The sequence below is a fragment of the Aspergillus japonicus genome (assembly GCF_003184785.1).
Source record: "Aspergillus japonicus CBS 114.51 unplaced genomic scaffold BO86scaffold_90, whole genome shotgun sequence".
In the NCBI taxonomy this organism is placed as follows: Eukaryota; Fungi; Ascomycota; class Eurotiomycetes; order Eurotiales; family Aspergillaceae; genus Aspergillus; species Aspergillus japonicus.
The window spans coordinates 27,170-40,068 of NW_020291727.1; the positions used below are offsets into that span (position 1 = coordinate 27,170).

A 12,899-nucleotide genomic window follows, 5' to 3' on the forward strand; every position below is an offset into this window, starting at 1 on the left:
TTGAAGATAGCCTTCGCTTACTGTTTCATGATCATATTGTATAGTGCGACGAAAAGCGGCCGGATTGTTCCAATTGCATCAGGCGACAAGAGATCTGCCACTATGCTGCCTCTGGGCCCTGGATCTGGACCCAGCAATCCATTCATGTAGCCCATGCAAGTCCCCTTACAACATCAGCAGCAGCAGTACCATCAGCAGTATCATCAGCATCAACATCAAAACCGGGCCCAACGCTCAATCAACATCCCCAAAGCCCTAAGACCAGACCGGCAAACCATCATCAAGATCCTCGCCTGATGCTATCACTGCCACCATCACCTCCACCTATCAACACCTCCCCTCAACACCATCCCCTCTTCCTCAACTGGACCACCTCCACCTGCCACTCCATCGCCCGCACTCCGATCGACCGCCGGATCTGGCAAACCGTGATCCCGCAACAAGCCCTGGGATGCCCGTACCTCCTCCACGGCCTCCTCGCCATCTCCTCCCTCCACCTCGCCCTGCAGCAACCCATCTCACCTACCCAGCGCCACCGCAAAAGCAGCCTAATAACAGCAGCAGAGCACCACCAAAGCGCCGCAATCACCCTCCTCACGCAAGCCCTCCCCAGCACCACCAACAACAAAACCACCACCTTCGCCCTCTCCTGCCTACTAATAGGCTTCGCATTCGCCTTCCCCCTCGCAACCGCAGAACCCACCTCCCCGGGCCACCCCTCTATCAACCACAACCCACACCCCGATCCCCTCGACGACCTCCTGAACATCTTCACGCATATCCACAAAATGATGGCCTTCTCCACGCCGACAATCCCGCACCTCCGCACAACCGAGATGGGGGATCTTCTCCACCTCCGCCTCAACCACAACGACCCTAATCTGCTCCCAACCTTATCCCAACCCTCCCACCAAGCAATCACAACCCTCCTGCAGCACCTCCACAACAGTTCCCCCACCTCCTCCAACTCCGAGGAATACCCCATCTACCAAACAGCCATCGCCCACCTCGCCCACCTCCTCGCCGAGCGCGATGACGACAACGACCCCAAAGATCTCGTCTCCGCCAGCTTCCTCTGGATCTGTGCCCTGCCGACCGGGTTCCTCGAGCTCCTCCGGCGCCGCCGGCCGCTGGCGCTGGCCATTCTGGCGCATTACTGCGTGGTGCTGCATGCGCTGCGGCAGCGGTGGTGGATTGCCGGGTGGGGGCGGCGGGTGTTTCAGACGGTGGATGGCATCCTCGAAGAAGAAGGGGAAGAGTGGAGGGTGGCGTTGGAGTGGGCTTGCAGGCAGATTGAGGGGGCAGGAAGGAAGTAGTAGTAGCTACTATACGCTGAGCTTACTCATAGCTAAAGAGGATGGTTGGGTTGTTCTTCATAAGCCATACGGCCATATAACACTATACTGTACACAGTACATACACATACTGATAGTACTAAAAACAGTCCCAGTCCCTCCCCACCACTAAACTAATCAATCAATGGGTAGAATCCCCCGCCTCAGCCCGCAAAACCACCACCCCGTCCACCGCCCGCAGTTGCTCGACTGCTTTCTCGGAGAGACTAAAACTCGGGGAAACCAGGGATAAGCAACCTCGACTAGAATCAATCTTTGCTCCGCCAACCTTCCATGGACTTAGCAATATTAGGGAAGAAAACACTCACGTCAAGAAGTTAGTCGGGGGGATATTCCGCGTACTAGCCCAGACGTCCGAGCCGGTGTCTTCTAGGATAATCCTGCGGTCGTTATGCTGTTAAGGACACTGAAGAAGTAGATAAAGGTCATCTACTGCCACAAGCAGACAGCCTTACTTCTTCACCTGATCGCGGATCTCCGCCGTGCCGAATCCCATGTCATCGGCGTAGCGGAATTGAACGGACTGGCGCGGGGTTTTAGTGTGCGGTGCGGTGCCAAGAATCCGGCAGGGACTAGGCTTTACTTACCATGCTTTTGCTGGACATCTCGAATGAGGATCCTGTGGGGCTGTTGATGGGGTTCGAATGATGTAGATGGTGTTTTCGCGAGGTGCAGTTGAGGTTTCATTGTTGGTGGTGGTTGTTCCGCGGCTAAAAGTGATGATCAGCGTGAGAGTTACTGCTTTGGGAACCATCGCTAATTTATGTACATAGTTGGTATGCCCACTGTTCCCACGCTTCATCGGGATAAGGTCTAGTGTGTTGCCTCTCTATCGGTGATCTGGCTGTCGAATAAAAGACCTGACAAGCTGGGCAGCACTTTCATGGGATAACCCCTCGATCGATACAGACCCGGTTCAAGACCCGATGCTTACTTACGGCACATACAGGTCATATCCCACAAGGCTGAATACCTAGAATGCGTACGCATCAAAACAACATAAAGTACATATATATGTGCAGAGCTATCTCATAGCTAGATTGTCATCTCATCATATCATCCATCTATACAAAATGCCATCCGTCCTTCCTTCAAACATGCAATTTCGGGTTCGTCAAATCCAACTCAAACGCACTGGCCCAATCCTATAACACCAAGCTAAGCGCCGACCTGTCTTCTTCTCATGCCAACCTGCAGCCCAAGAGGCTTACGTAGGAAGCCCTCGCGGCTCTCCATGGGTCCATCCTGCTGCATCTCGAACTCGAACAAGCGGAAGACGGTGCCACAGATAACAAGCAACTCCATTTCAGCAACGTTGCGACCAACGCAGGCACGGGGACCGGTGCTGAAGGGAATGAACGCGGCCTTCTGGCGGGCAGTGAGACGGGCAGGGTCCCAACGCTCGGGGACAAAGTCGTCGGCGTCAGGGCCCCAGATCTCCTTGGAGTGGTGAATGGTGTAGCTCGGCACAGAGACAATGTCCCCGGGGTAGAAGGTGTGGCCGGAGATAGTGACGGGAGGGTTGCCAGCGGGAATTTCACGGGGAAGGCCCATCGCCGACGTGCTGTGGATACGCATGGTTTCCCAGATGACCCATTGCAGGCTATGCGATCGTTAGAACTTGTAGACGACAAGAACAAGAGGGAAGAAACGTACTAAGGAATCTCCTTGACCATGGCGTGGGTGGGCACCTCAATATCCTTGGGAATGGCCTCATCGAGAACCTTGTGGAGCTTCTCAATCACACCAGGGGTGCGCATGCACCAGTATAGGATAGCGCAGGAGGTGTTGGAGGTAGTATCGGAACCAGCAATCAACTGAGTCAGGGCCTCGGCAGTCAACTCCTCACGACCAAGCTTGTTACCATTCCCGTCCTTTCCTTCCATGAGACGAGCAAGGAGATCCACACGAGTGTTGTTGGCCATCACCTCAGGACGCAGACGCTCGTTGACTCGAGCGACAGCAATACCAGCCAAGTTCTCAATAGCTTCCATACCATCCCTGAAGAACCGGTCGGGAATGTACTTGGCAAACGGCTTCAGCGCGGGGTAACAGCCGAGGGTGGCGGAGACTTCACCACGGCGGTTGAGCACCTCAACAGCCTGGACATAGGAAGGAGGAGAATCCGGGGTCTTGCGCATCTCAGCGATATCCTGCTCCTTCTCAAGCATACCAAAGGGAGCACCGAAAGCAAGATCTCCAATAATATCGAAAGCCAGATAGTTGAACCAGTTGAGAGCATCGAGACTGGCGTAGCCGGTGCGGGGGTCGCGCCGGGTGTTGGCCATGTTCGTCCACTTCTGAACGAAAAGCTCAATGTTGCCGTGAATGTACTGCTCGAACTGGCCGATAGACTTCATACTGAAGGTGTGCGACACGGTCTTGCGCTTGCGGGTGTGCTCCGCACGGTCGCGGGTGTTGAACAGACCGCGACGAATGGAAACAAAGGCATCGTAAAAGTCCCTATACCACGTGGGTGAGCCAACTTCCATAGGATTATATTTCAGACAACGTACGCCTTCAAGAAACCATTTCCATGACCGTAAACAGCCTGGATCGCGTCGTCATCGGCGATGGAGACATGGCGGGGCGCGATGCGGACGAGTTTGCCATGGCGTTTGTGGGCATCATCGACAACGAGATACCGAGATCCGCGACGGGTTTGAAGGAGGAGCCAGAAGTTGGAGAAGGCAGCGAAGCCAGGAGAAGGGATATCACGTAGACGCCAGACTTGTAAGTAGGGGAGAAGATAATAGACGGCCACCAAGCCCAGGAAAAGGTAAGGGGTGGCCTGCAGCGAGAGCAGGTCGGCAATCATGACGACCGACCGGTCTGATTGGATATGCGACGAAAATCCGGGGTAATAGAGTGAACTGAGGGGGGAGGGGATTGACAGTTAGTCTAATTGCTAACAGGGGAAGAAAAGTGGGATTGTGAGGAGGAATGACAGCCGATCTCAACTGCCGAAGGAACGGAATGGGAATCCCTCGGCGGGAACTTCCAGCAATCATATGGTGCACAGGCTCACTTACATCGCGAAGACTCCAGGTATTGTCCCTGATCAGGAGATAAAAATTTTATAGAAGAAGCATGCAAGAATCGAAGATAAAATGAAGGACTGAAGTGTTGATCAGTGGTGTTGACAGATAATGGATAGAGGGTTGACCGAAGGGTGTGGGATTTAAAAGGGAAAAGAGGGCCAGCTTTCCCCGAGGCTATCAAATCCAGCCGGGAGATAAATCGGGATTGACAGCCCGGCCTCGACTACTGTGGCTGCCTCTCCCCAGCCGATCTCCAACCCCGACTCTACATCTCCTCCCCGCTTAACTCTCGGGTATCACGGTTATTCCTTTGTGGGGGAACACGATCAACCCCGTGAATTGTCGATCCAGGGATAGATTGAAGTCTATTTCATGCAATTGGGATGCACAAGCCAGTCAGATTTGAGATAATCGTCAGTCTCCCCAGAGAACTCTGCCAATGAGATCGAGCTCGTTGCATATTACTTCATTGGGACTTTGTGTCTTATAATTTGGAAACCTATGTACACATCCATACAGAAACTATGTGACTTCTGCTACACTGCGTCACCACCGCTCGCCTTTGACCTGGTACAACCCACTCTTTCGTTTCTCCGCCTCCCACCGCTCAACCCACGCCTTCATACGCTCACGACTCTTCTGACTGCCCACATTCACCGTCGGGATGACCCGTCCGATCCGAAGGGCGCAGCAGAACATGGTCAATTCCCGGAACGAGCTGTGCTCGCTGTACGGCACCCCAAAACAGGCACTTTCCCGCGTGCTGCCCCGTTGGGGCACGAGGTCGCGTGCCGAGAACGGGGTCTGCCAATGTGCCGAGTGAAGCACCGTCGACACAGGAGGGTTATCCAGCACACGGCCCGCGGGCGGCCGGTACGTCCAGCCGGTCGGGCGAAAGCCCACCACTTTCGTGAAGTGCGGCTTCAACGTGTCCAGATAGTCAGCCAGCGTCTCCGCTCGGATCTCAAACAAGGTCTGCATATGCACCTGGGCCTCGCGTGGGTTATCCGTCAACAGCGCTGACAGCTCTGGGTCCTCCAGGCACGCGCAGATCCGCTGTTTGGCTGGAGTGGCGAAAATCTTGCTCTTCAGAGCGCGCGCGATTCCCAGGCAGATCCGTTCTTTCCCAATGCTATAAGTCCCGATCACCACCAGCAATCGGCCACTTGAGTTCGATGTTGAAGACTGCGACCCGGAAGAGCCTGTCACCTTGGAAACGAACTTGCTCATCAACCCTCCCCCGATCCCAGGGGAGCGGCCGGACGAGCCAAAGGCAAGCCCGTTGCTTTTCTGCTGCCCCTCGTTCAGCTCCACGCAAAGATCGGCACAAGCCTGTATGACATCTTCCTGGCTTGGAAAGGCGTATTTGGGGCTCAAATACGTGGTGTCTAGGTAGCAAGCATCTATGTGTTGCTGACGACGCTGGCCCGTGGTGAGATCGACAACCTCCGGGCGCAAGAGTGCATGCTGCACATGGAGCGGCGAGGCGCGGAAATCTCCGCAATGAAGCACCCGATGCGTCCGTTTCGATGGGCCAGATCCCATGGTCTTCTCAAAGAGAAATATGGCACTTCCTGGACAATGGTTCGCTTCGATGATTGTCACATGTGCGCCCCCCGTGCCAGGGATCTCCGTCTTCTTCTCGAATTCGAGTGGCACCAACCATTTACGATTGACCTTCAACTGCTGGCACACTAGATTGGCCGTCGCGCGACTGCAGTATATAGGACCGTGTCGCCATGAACCCGTGAGGCCAATGTAGTGGTCACTATGAAAGTGACTCAGAAAGTAAGCATTGCAGCCTTCGACAGCACCATAGCGAAACGCGTCCACACATATAGAGAATCCGGGCATGATCTTGTAGAACGGACAGGTCCGTTGATATGCCTGCTTGCCTCTGGATGCCACTTCATTGGCCGCCGCTGCGGCCCAGGCGCTGTCCTCCGCGTTTCCAGCCATGAGCTTGGAAAAAGCAGACCTCGCTCCAGCCCCGCCGGAAGCGTAAGGATCACGTTGAGCGGGGCGAGCAATCGCTGCCCGGTCCGATCGAGTCAGTGCTTTCGATGGAGGTTCAGGTTCAAGTTTGATTTCGGGATCCGGATCGATCTCAGGCTCGGACTTGATCCCGGGCTCGGGCTTGCTTGTAGAATCAGATCTTGGCTGTGTTGTGCTAGGCTTGCCATCTAAGCAGTCATTGACGTGCACCGAGACATCCTGAACAGAAGATCGTTACCACACTATCCATGCAAGTCGTAATCGGAACAACTTACAGCTTCATTCAGGCCAGTCAAACTAGTTTGACAGATCGGACAAATGGGCACTTCGCAACCAAACGTATTTCCGTCGTCATCCGGGCCATTACTATAATCCTCCAATCCAAACAACACCTCCTTCTCTTCATTATTAAGTCCATCGTCATCATCATCATCATCATCATCATCATCATCATCATCATCATCATCATCATCATCATCATCATCATCATCATCATCATCATCATCATCATCATCATCATCAAAGGCATCTAAGAAATTCTCTTCCCCTCGGAACTCGTCTTCCATATCGTCAAAATTCGTGTCTTCATCAGGTTCGGTGTAACTCGTGGTTTCTCTTACCAAGGATGGTGGTGTCTCAACAGCGGGCGTCGGTCGTGTTTTGGCTGACGGATCTGCTTCCTCGGCATTGACGGGCGATTCCGTGGCAATGGCAGTGGGCTTATCTATCAATGCGGCCGATGGCCCATCCGCGTAATCACGGAACTTCTCCAGATCTTCCTCCTCCTCGCTATCAGATTCGTCGATGAAGGGACCACTGAGGTGACGGGATTTCTTCACGGGCGCCGCTACCGGCGTAGCGTCGGCATCATCGGACGGCTTCGCTCGTGCTGCTGCTGCTGCATCATCGCCCGCGGACGGGGAATCAAGTTTGCGTTTCTTGACGCCGGAGGATCCGTTCTCGTTGTAGCGGTCTTCCTCGGTCGCCGCTGTCGCTGTTGCTGGCGCCGGCGTTTCCGGCTCGCCTTCCCAGATATCGTCCGGAGTCCTCGACCGTGCTGTCCGTTGCGGCTCGGGGGGTGCGTAGGTCGCGGATCGGGTCCGGTTCTTGTCCTCGAGGAACAGATCGCCTGCGCCGTCGCTGGCTGTAGAGCTCCCTTGTCTGCGCAGCGTCGGGGTGCTGCCGTGGCCATTGCTGGTCGGCCGGGCGGTTTTGGTGGCAAATTGAGTGATCCGGGGTTGGGTGGAGGTGGCTTTGGGCGGCCCGTCGGCTTTTTGGAAGAAGTTCAGCAGACTGCCGTTGCGCTTCGCGGGGGTCTGAGATCTGGCGCTGAAGGGGACCTTGGCTGGCGTTGAGCCTTTTCTGGTGGCGGATCCTGCCATACTGCTGTCGGTCCCTCGGAGATGCGGGAGGGTCTATCGGGAGGGAGGTGTGGTAAGGTTATTGGGTCGAGGATAGGTCAATTAGCATGTTCGTATAACCGAGGTATGGGGGAGAGTATAAATTAAGGTATATATGACGATCTGTTGCATTATATAGCAAACAGGAACAGATGTAGGTTGAAGTTCAAGGACGGAAAGCGGAAGACGAAGGCGCGGCGCGGCGGGATCTCGTCCTCGACGATTTTCGCGACACGAAGTCACGTGTATCCAACCCATTAAAGGATGGCATAACTGTCTCAATGATGTCAATCGTGGTTGGACCGAAAATTGATAATTATAGCTAGATTCATGCCTGACTATGTATAGACATGCTAAGATCTAATTGTGTAGTACAAAAATTTCTTAATCTACAATTGCCTCCCTTTGGTCATGCCTTAATGTCAGTAATGCGGGGTCACGGTCACCCTCCCTGCTGTGCATAAGACAGACATTATGTAAGTACTTCTACACTAGTCCTGCATAACCAAGGTCACCGTTCCTAATCGGAGAACGACCGTCAAGTATGCTAGGATTGAGGTTGGAGGGATTCAGTCGAATATAGATGTTGACTTGCGACTTGAGCGAGAGAATCATGTCTGATGCTGGGGCATGATCTGGAACAGGTATTCTGAACTCTTTCACTAGCAAAGGATTAGGTATGCTGCGGATTGAGCAGGACGACGCCCCGAACCGCCGATTGAATCATCAAGCACTCCCCCGCCTGTCTGAGAGCCAAGAGCATTCAAATATGGTGCTGCTTCTGGGCCCGTGGCCGCTATGTGGCTTGCTCATGCTCTCCCCGCATCAATGCCTGCAAGCTCACCCCGAACATGGCTGAAGACACATTTGAGGATGAAATCCACCGAAGTTCATCTCCCAAGGCCAGCCAGCATCACCCCGTCCGCCTTCTCTCTTCCGTCAATGTATCATCGTCATCACCGTTGCCTCCCAGTCTTGGGCTATCCCGACCCGATCCCCGTCACCACCATACACACCGCAACATCAGCTATATCACCGGCCAGCATGAATGAAGCACAAAACACACTCTCTCCCCCACGAAACAATGCAGCATGACATCATGATAGAATTATAAGAAGAGAAAAGTAAAAAAAGAAGTGTAGACCGTGCCATAACATGATGCGCCCTTTGGGGAAAGGGGCCAAAGCATAAAGCCCGGAGGATATGTCCTCTCGAGGTCCGATATTCATCCAGATCCTCCTAATTCCGCTTCGAATCCTCCCACTGTCGCTCAAGTCCGTTCTCTCATCCTTCGTGCTTATTTAGCCTTCCCGGCCTGGTTCGCAGCTTCTGTATCAGCGGGGGAAAAGCATTAGCGCACTGTTGAATGAATCTCGGATCGATATGTCTGCTTCTCCGCCATTCTCCTTGCAGAATCATCGTTTCCCTTTCTCTCCAGACTCCCGCAAGAGGAATAGGGTAGGAAAGACTCACCCCTCCTCGTCGCATCCTCCAACAGTCCAATATCCACCTCCGACCGCGGCAACATCACGTAGCGCACCACACTACCCCGAATGAACATGTTCTTGACCGACGACAGGTGCGGGTACTTGTCCAGGTCGAGGACATCGACATTGTCGAGCTTGATGTTCAGGTATTGGTCGACGGATTTGAGGGTGCCGCGGATGCGGATGTCGTTTTTCAGCTCGATGGTAACGGTCTGGTTGGTGAGGGTTTTGAAGAAACTGTTCGGGTGTTTTCAGCGTTAGTAGCTTATGAACCTTTTTCATGTGGAAGAGAGAGTCATGCGGCCAGAAATAGGTGGGCAGCGGTGCGCAGGAGCCATTTTACCTGAAGAAGAGCATGATTGCGGTCGACTAGCCTGTCTGTTCTGCGTGTGGGGGAGGGGATGTTCGGCGTGAGTTATCGGGGGTCAATTCAGCATCTGAGGAGGCAATCCGGGTCGCGACCAACAGGAGACAAAGAGGGAAGGAATACGGAAGCTCTTCCGGGAGCTGTGAGACAAGGGAGGAGAAGAGAGAATTGAGGTATGGACGGATTGTATAAGTCCTGTGCGGGTAAGTTGATTGATACTGTCGGGTGTTGCTTGCGATTATCAGAGCCGACACGTGAGGCAGCTATCGCTTCGATGACTCATTTCTTAGTAAGCACATACAGGTTTTGACCACCGCCTCAGAGCGTCTTATCTCGTACAGGATCACTTAAGTATAGTGTACTTTTCGAACATACCATGCACATTCAAAGACTGAGTTTCTTGCCTAATTTAGCTGGTTATTAGAGGGTGTGTGGCTGGAAAGGAACTTTGAACATTTGTCGAGCCCAACCGCAGTCCGTAAACATATAAAATGAAGCGCTCTCGAGTTCCTCTCACAGTATGCTCAAAGCGGCTGCCTTAGAGCATTTACAAAAGACAATAGCACCATTTCACCCTTCATCGCTCGACGGCGTCATGGCCGGAAGAAACCCGGCAGGGACCTGCTCAACCAAACCATACCCAGAGATCATTCGACCGTCTCCATCAAAACCATTGACCCGAATATAACCCTCGTATGTAGGCGAAAGCCCCATGGCATCACAAAGCTCCTGGTCCGGTCGTACGCTCGAGATAAACAGCGTGGTTCCATCCCAGAGGGTAACCACCCAGTCCAGGGGGTAAGTTGCTTTCGAAACCGGCGAGGTCCAGGTTCGCCGAGACGGGGCAAACACAGTCACAGGCAGGACCTGGTGGATGCCCGGCCCGTGGCGAACCGTCGCAAACTGAGTACGTCGATGGTCGGTGGTATCCCAGACCCAGATTGACAGTTTGTCGGCTCTGCCGGCTGGGGCATTGTTGTTGTTGTTGTTGTTGTCGTCAAGGTGCAGTTCGAACCACGTCCAGTTGGCTTTGTTGGCCGCCTTCTCCAGTGTATTCGGCCACATCAACTGCCGGTCGTACCAGGTCATGGACCGTGTGGGATCAATGGTCAGTCGGGACCCGTTCACGACGAAGCTTCCAAATGTGAGGCCGGCAGGCATGGACCATTCGTGGGTCAACTCGGAGCCCCATTGGAACAGGCCGGTGCCGCCATTGAGTATCACCGGGGTAGAGAGATGGAATCGTATGTCGAATTCTACGCCTTCGACTGCACTCCACGTGCGTAGTTCTTGGAGTGGATCGTTGTCGTTTGTCGTGTGGAAGCCGTACTGCTCAAAGGTGATGTTGAGAATGCCACCACTGCTCTGACTGGGATCGTTAAGAGGGGCAGTTGCGAAACGCTCGGATTGGCGATAGAAGCTCGGGTCGGTAATATCAAGGATGGAGCCCCGGTACAAGCCAGCGCTCATCAGCAAACATTGGGAGACGATCAAGTAATCATGATTGTTAGACGCATGGACGTAGGAGGATGACCACCATGAGTTTGTTGAATTAGGGACAAAGCTGTTGGATGTTGTAAGGTTCTGGATCATAGGCAGGGGTAGATTCTGTCGACAGTCCTTAGGTCAGTTGATGACCCGTAGTGCTTCCTGCCTGAAATAGATCCAGCATACCAGGGTTTCTTCCCACAAACCGCCTGTTTCGGCCCTAAAGCCCAGAACTTCGGAAATGATTAGGGCGAGCACCGCGGACTTCATGGTCATGGGGTTCTGGAAAGGGTGCAATGCTTCGGTTGAGGTCTCGAGCAGATGGGGCTCAAAAATGCCATGGCAAGTATATATAAGATAATCAATCCACCCATGAAGAGGTTACGCAGCGGGAGCACCAGCACGAAATGATACACAACGGCGTCTTTATTCTCCATCGCCAACCGGGGTGACCCGGGCAATGGTGAAGAAGATTGGGGCTTACATGTCGTGTACACTTATCGCTCGCCTCCGTCTCAGTCACACAGCTCGTTCCAGCTGCAGGCAATACAGGGAGTAGTACGCATTGAAACGATCAAACCCGGCAGGATGCGTAGATTTGACTTATGAGTGGAACGAAGCCAGGCTTGTCGAAGGTGATTCCTGAGACCAATGGCCGGGGAAGTATGCAGGCTTCTGCGCTCCTTCTGCTCCTCTTCATCACCACAATAGCCTTTTGAACACATGAGAATTCGCCATGTGCCATGGACATCAGCACTGAGCCTGCGACCAATAATTGCAAGTATGAGATAAACATGGAACACTCTACATGCACTGGGGTTCCAACATTATTCTCATACTTCAAAACGGCGAGCATGAGGGCTACAGTGAGTCTCCCATGACATCATCACAGCCCGGATGGTCTAGTGGTATGATTCGCGCTTCGGGTTCAGCACTTGAATATGCGCGAGGTCCCGCGTTCGAATCGCGGTTCGGGCCCATTAACCTTTTTGTCAGGTCTCCACCCACTATCCCAAATGGGAAAGGTACTTACTTAGAAGACTCTTGTTCTGTTTTTGCTTGCCATCTGCTACACCTTAGCCGCGAGACAGGCGCTCAGCCCGAGCAATGGTAATGTAGAAACAGAGGTGGTGGATGAAACACCAAGGACCGCGATGCTGACGCCACCAGTTGCAACGCAAGCCCTCAATCTCGATAATCATGGCCGAAAAAGAAGGAGTGGATCAAGCGGAAACAATAGTACTGTGGATTTACACAAAAACAAAAAGATATATGGGCCCGAACCGCGATTCGAACGCGGGACCTCGCGCATATTCAAGTGCTGAACCCGAAGCGCGAATCATACCACTAGACCATCCGGGCTATTGATATCGATTACATCAGGCGGCGTGTAAAAGACCCGCGCCATGCGTCGTGCGCATCATCTATCGTGCCCATACTTTCGTGGTCATGTACCCCACCCACTCTTTCCTTTTCTTTCACATCTCACATCTTTTCTTCTATGTAGCGCAGCCCGAGCTGCTCATAATCGTCGCTCTCAATTGAACGGCACCAGTAGATATCTCACACCGGCTACAACTGCCATGAACACCCTTTACATATAATCTCCTTCAACTGTCCTGAATATGTCAGGTCAGCGCGCATCTAGCTTGAGCACGCGCAGGTCCTCAAAAGCATACAGGCAGGGGGGACAGAAACTCAAGCAGAGAACCTTGGAGTCGTAACTAAAATGCCGTAGTACCCTCGCATGTCTACCTATAAACTCG

At 53.3% G+C, this 12,899-nt stretch overlaps 6 protein-coding genes and 2 non-coding genes across 8 annotated transcripts; 2 read left to right on the top strand and 6 right to left on the bottom strand.

Moving 5' to 3' along the window:
* Positions 1–296: 296 nt before the first annotated feature.
* On the top strand, positions 297–1,316 carry BO86DRAFT_324872 (uncharacterized protein; the record flags this gene model as incomplete). The annotated part of the gene is made up of 1 exon (XM_025668500.1): positions 297–1,316. One exon carries the CDS (start codon positions 297–299, stop codon positions 1,314–1,316), a length of 1,020 nt encoding a protein of 339 aa, XP_025522635.1.
* Positions 1,317–1,364: 48 nt separating this feature from the next.
* BO86DRAFT_245663 (uncharacterized protein) lies at positions 1,365–2,022 on the bottom strand. Its single transcript, XM_025667125.1, has 4 exons — positions 1,943–2,022; positions 1,811–1,878; positions 1,664–1,735; positions 1,365–1,561 (listed from the first exon to the last, which is right to left on the bottom strand). The coding sequence occupies exons 1-4, from the start codon at positions 1,958–1,960 to the stop codon at positions 1,477–1,479; spliced, it is 243 nt and encodes an 80-aa protein (XP_025522636.1). The 5' UTR covers positions 1,961–2,022; the 3' UTR covers positions 1,365–1,476.
* A 340-nt stretch (positions 2,023–2,362) lies between these two features.
* On the bottom strand, positions 2,363–4,541 carry BO86DRAFT_372159 (cytochrome P450). The gene is made up of 4 exons (XM_025670338.1): positions 4,388–4,541; positions 3,872–4,228; positions 3,012–3,818; positions 2,363–2,958 (listed from the first exon to the last, which is right to left on the bottom strand). The coding sequence occupies exons 2-4, from the start codon at positions 4,171–4,173 to the stop codon at positions 2,514–2,516; spliced, it is 1,554 nt and encodes a 517-aa protein (XP_025522637.1). The 5' UTR covers positions 4,174–4,228; positions 4,388–4,541; the 3' UTR covers positions 2,363–2,513.
* A 176-nt stretch (positions 4,542–4,717) lies between these two features.
* Positions 4,718–7,956, bottom strand: BO86DRAFT_348757 (DNA cross-link repair protein PSO2). The gene is made up of 3 exons (XM_025669329.1): positions 6,667–7,956; positions 5,661–6,610; positions 4,718–5,561 (listed from the first exon to the last, which is right to left on the bottom strand). The coding sequence occupies exons 1-3, from the start codon at positions 7,771–7,773 to the stop codon at positions 4,943–4,945; spliced, it is 2,676 nt and encodes an 891-aa protein (XP_025522638.1). The 5' UTR covers positions 7,774–7,956; the 3' UTR covers positions 4,718–4,942.
* A 913-nt stretch (positions 7,957–8,869) lies between these two features.
* BO86DRAFT_245696 (Sm-like protein LSM2) lies at positions 8,870–9,727 on the bottom strand. The gene is made up of 3 exons (XM_025667126.1): positions 9,622–9,727; positions 9,265–9,515; positions 8,870–9,120 (listed from the first exon to the last, which is right to left on the bottom strand). The coding sequence occupies exons 1-3, from the start codon at positions 9,633–9,635 to the stop codon at positions 9,089–9,091; spliced, it is 297 nt and encodes a 98-aa protein (XP_025522639.1). The 5' UTR covers positions 9,636–9,727; the 3' UTR covers positions 8,870–9,088.
* A 450-nt stretch (positions 9,728–10,177) lies between these two features.
* Positions 10,178–11,256, bottom strand: BO86DRAFT_442971 (uncharacterized protein). The gene has a single exon (XM_025676335.1). It carries the CDS (start codon positions 11,236–11,238, stop codon positions 10,216–10,218), a length of 1,023 nt encoding a protein of 340 aa, XP_025522640.1. The 5' UTR covers positions 11,239–11,256; the 3' UTR covers positions 10,178–10,215.
* Positions 11,257–12,024: 768 nt separating this feature from the next.
* On the top strand, positions 12,025–12,111 carry BO86DRAFT_t297. The gene has a single exon. It is a non-coding gene; the product is annotated as a tRNA-Pro (tRNA).
* A 297-nt stretch (positions 12,112–12,408) lies between these two features.
* On the bottom strand, positions 12,409–12,495 carry BO86DRAFT_t298. The gene has a single exon. It is a non-coding gene; the product is annotated as a tRNA-Pro (tRNA).
* Between the last annotated feature and the right edge of the window lie 404 nt (positions 12,496–12,899).

Bases quoted from the DNA above. Each gene is read 5' to 3' on its own strand.
- BO86DRAFT_442971 (XM_025676335.1), bottom strand. From the start codon at position 11,238: ATGATCCAGAACCTTACAACATCCAACAGCTTTGTCCCTAATTCAACA.
- BO86DRAFT_245663 (XM_025667125.1), bottom strand. The intron at 1,736-1,810 runs GTAAGGCTGTCT...TAACGACCGCAG, and splicing joins ATCCGCGATCAGGTGAAGAA to GATTATCCTAGAAGACACCG. The intron at 1,562-1,663 runs GTGAGTGTTTTC...CCCGAGTTTTAG, and splicing joins CCCCCGACTAACTTCTTGAC to TCTCTCCGAGAAAGCAGTCG.
- BO86DRAFT_372159 (XM_025670338.1), bottom strand. From the start codon at position 4,173: ATGATTGCCGACCTGCTCTCGCTGCAGGCCACCCCTTACCTTTTCCTG. The intron at 3,819-3,871 runs GTACGTTGTCTG...CACGTGGTATAG, and splicing joins GGAAATGGTTTCTTGAAGGC to GGACTTTTACGATGCCTTTG. The intron at 2,959-3,011 runs GTACGTTTCTTC...ACGATCGCATAG, and splicing joins ATGGTCAAGGAGATTCCTTA to CCTGCAATGGGTCATCTGGG.
- BO86DRAFT_348757 (XM_025669329.1), bottom strand. From the start codon at position 7,773: ATGGCAGGATCCGCCACCAGAAAAGGCTCAACGCCAGCCAAGGTCCCC. The intron at 6,611-6,666 runs GTAAGTTGTTCC...TCTTCTGTTCAG, and splicing joins TGACTGGCCTGAATGAAGCT to GATGTCTCGGTGCACGTCAA. The intron at 5,562-5,660 runs GTCCGGCCGCTC...ATCGAACTCAAG, and splicing joins AACGGGCTTGCCTTTGGCTC to TGGCCGATTGCTGGTGGTGA.
- BO86DRAFT_245696 (XM_025667126.1), bottom strand. The intron at 9,121-9,264 runs GTGAGTCTTTCC...CCGCTGATACAG, and splicing joins GGAGGATGCGACGAGGAGGG to AAGCTGCGAACCAGGCCGGG.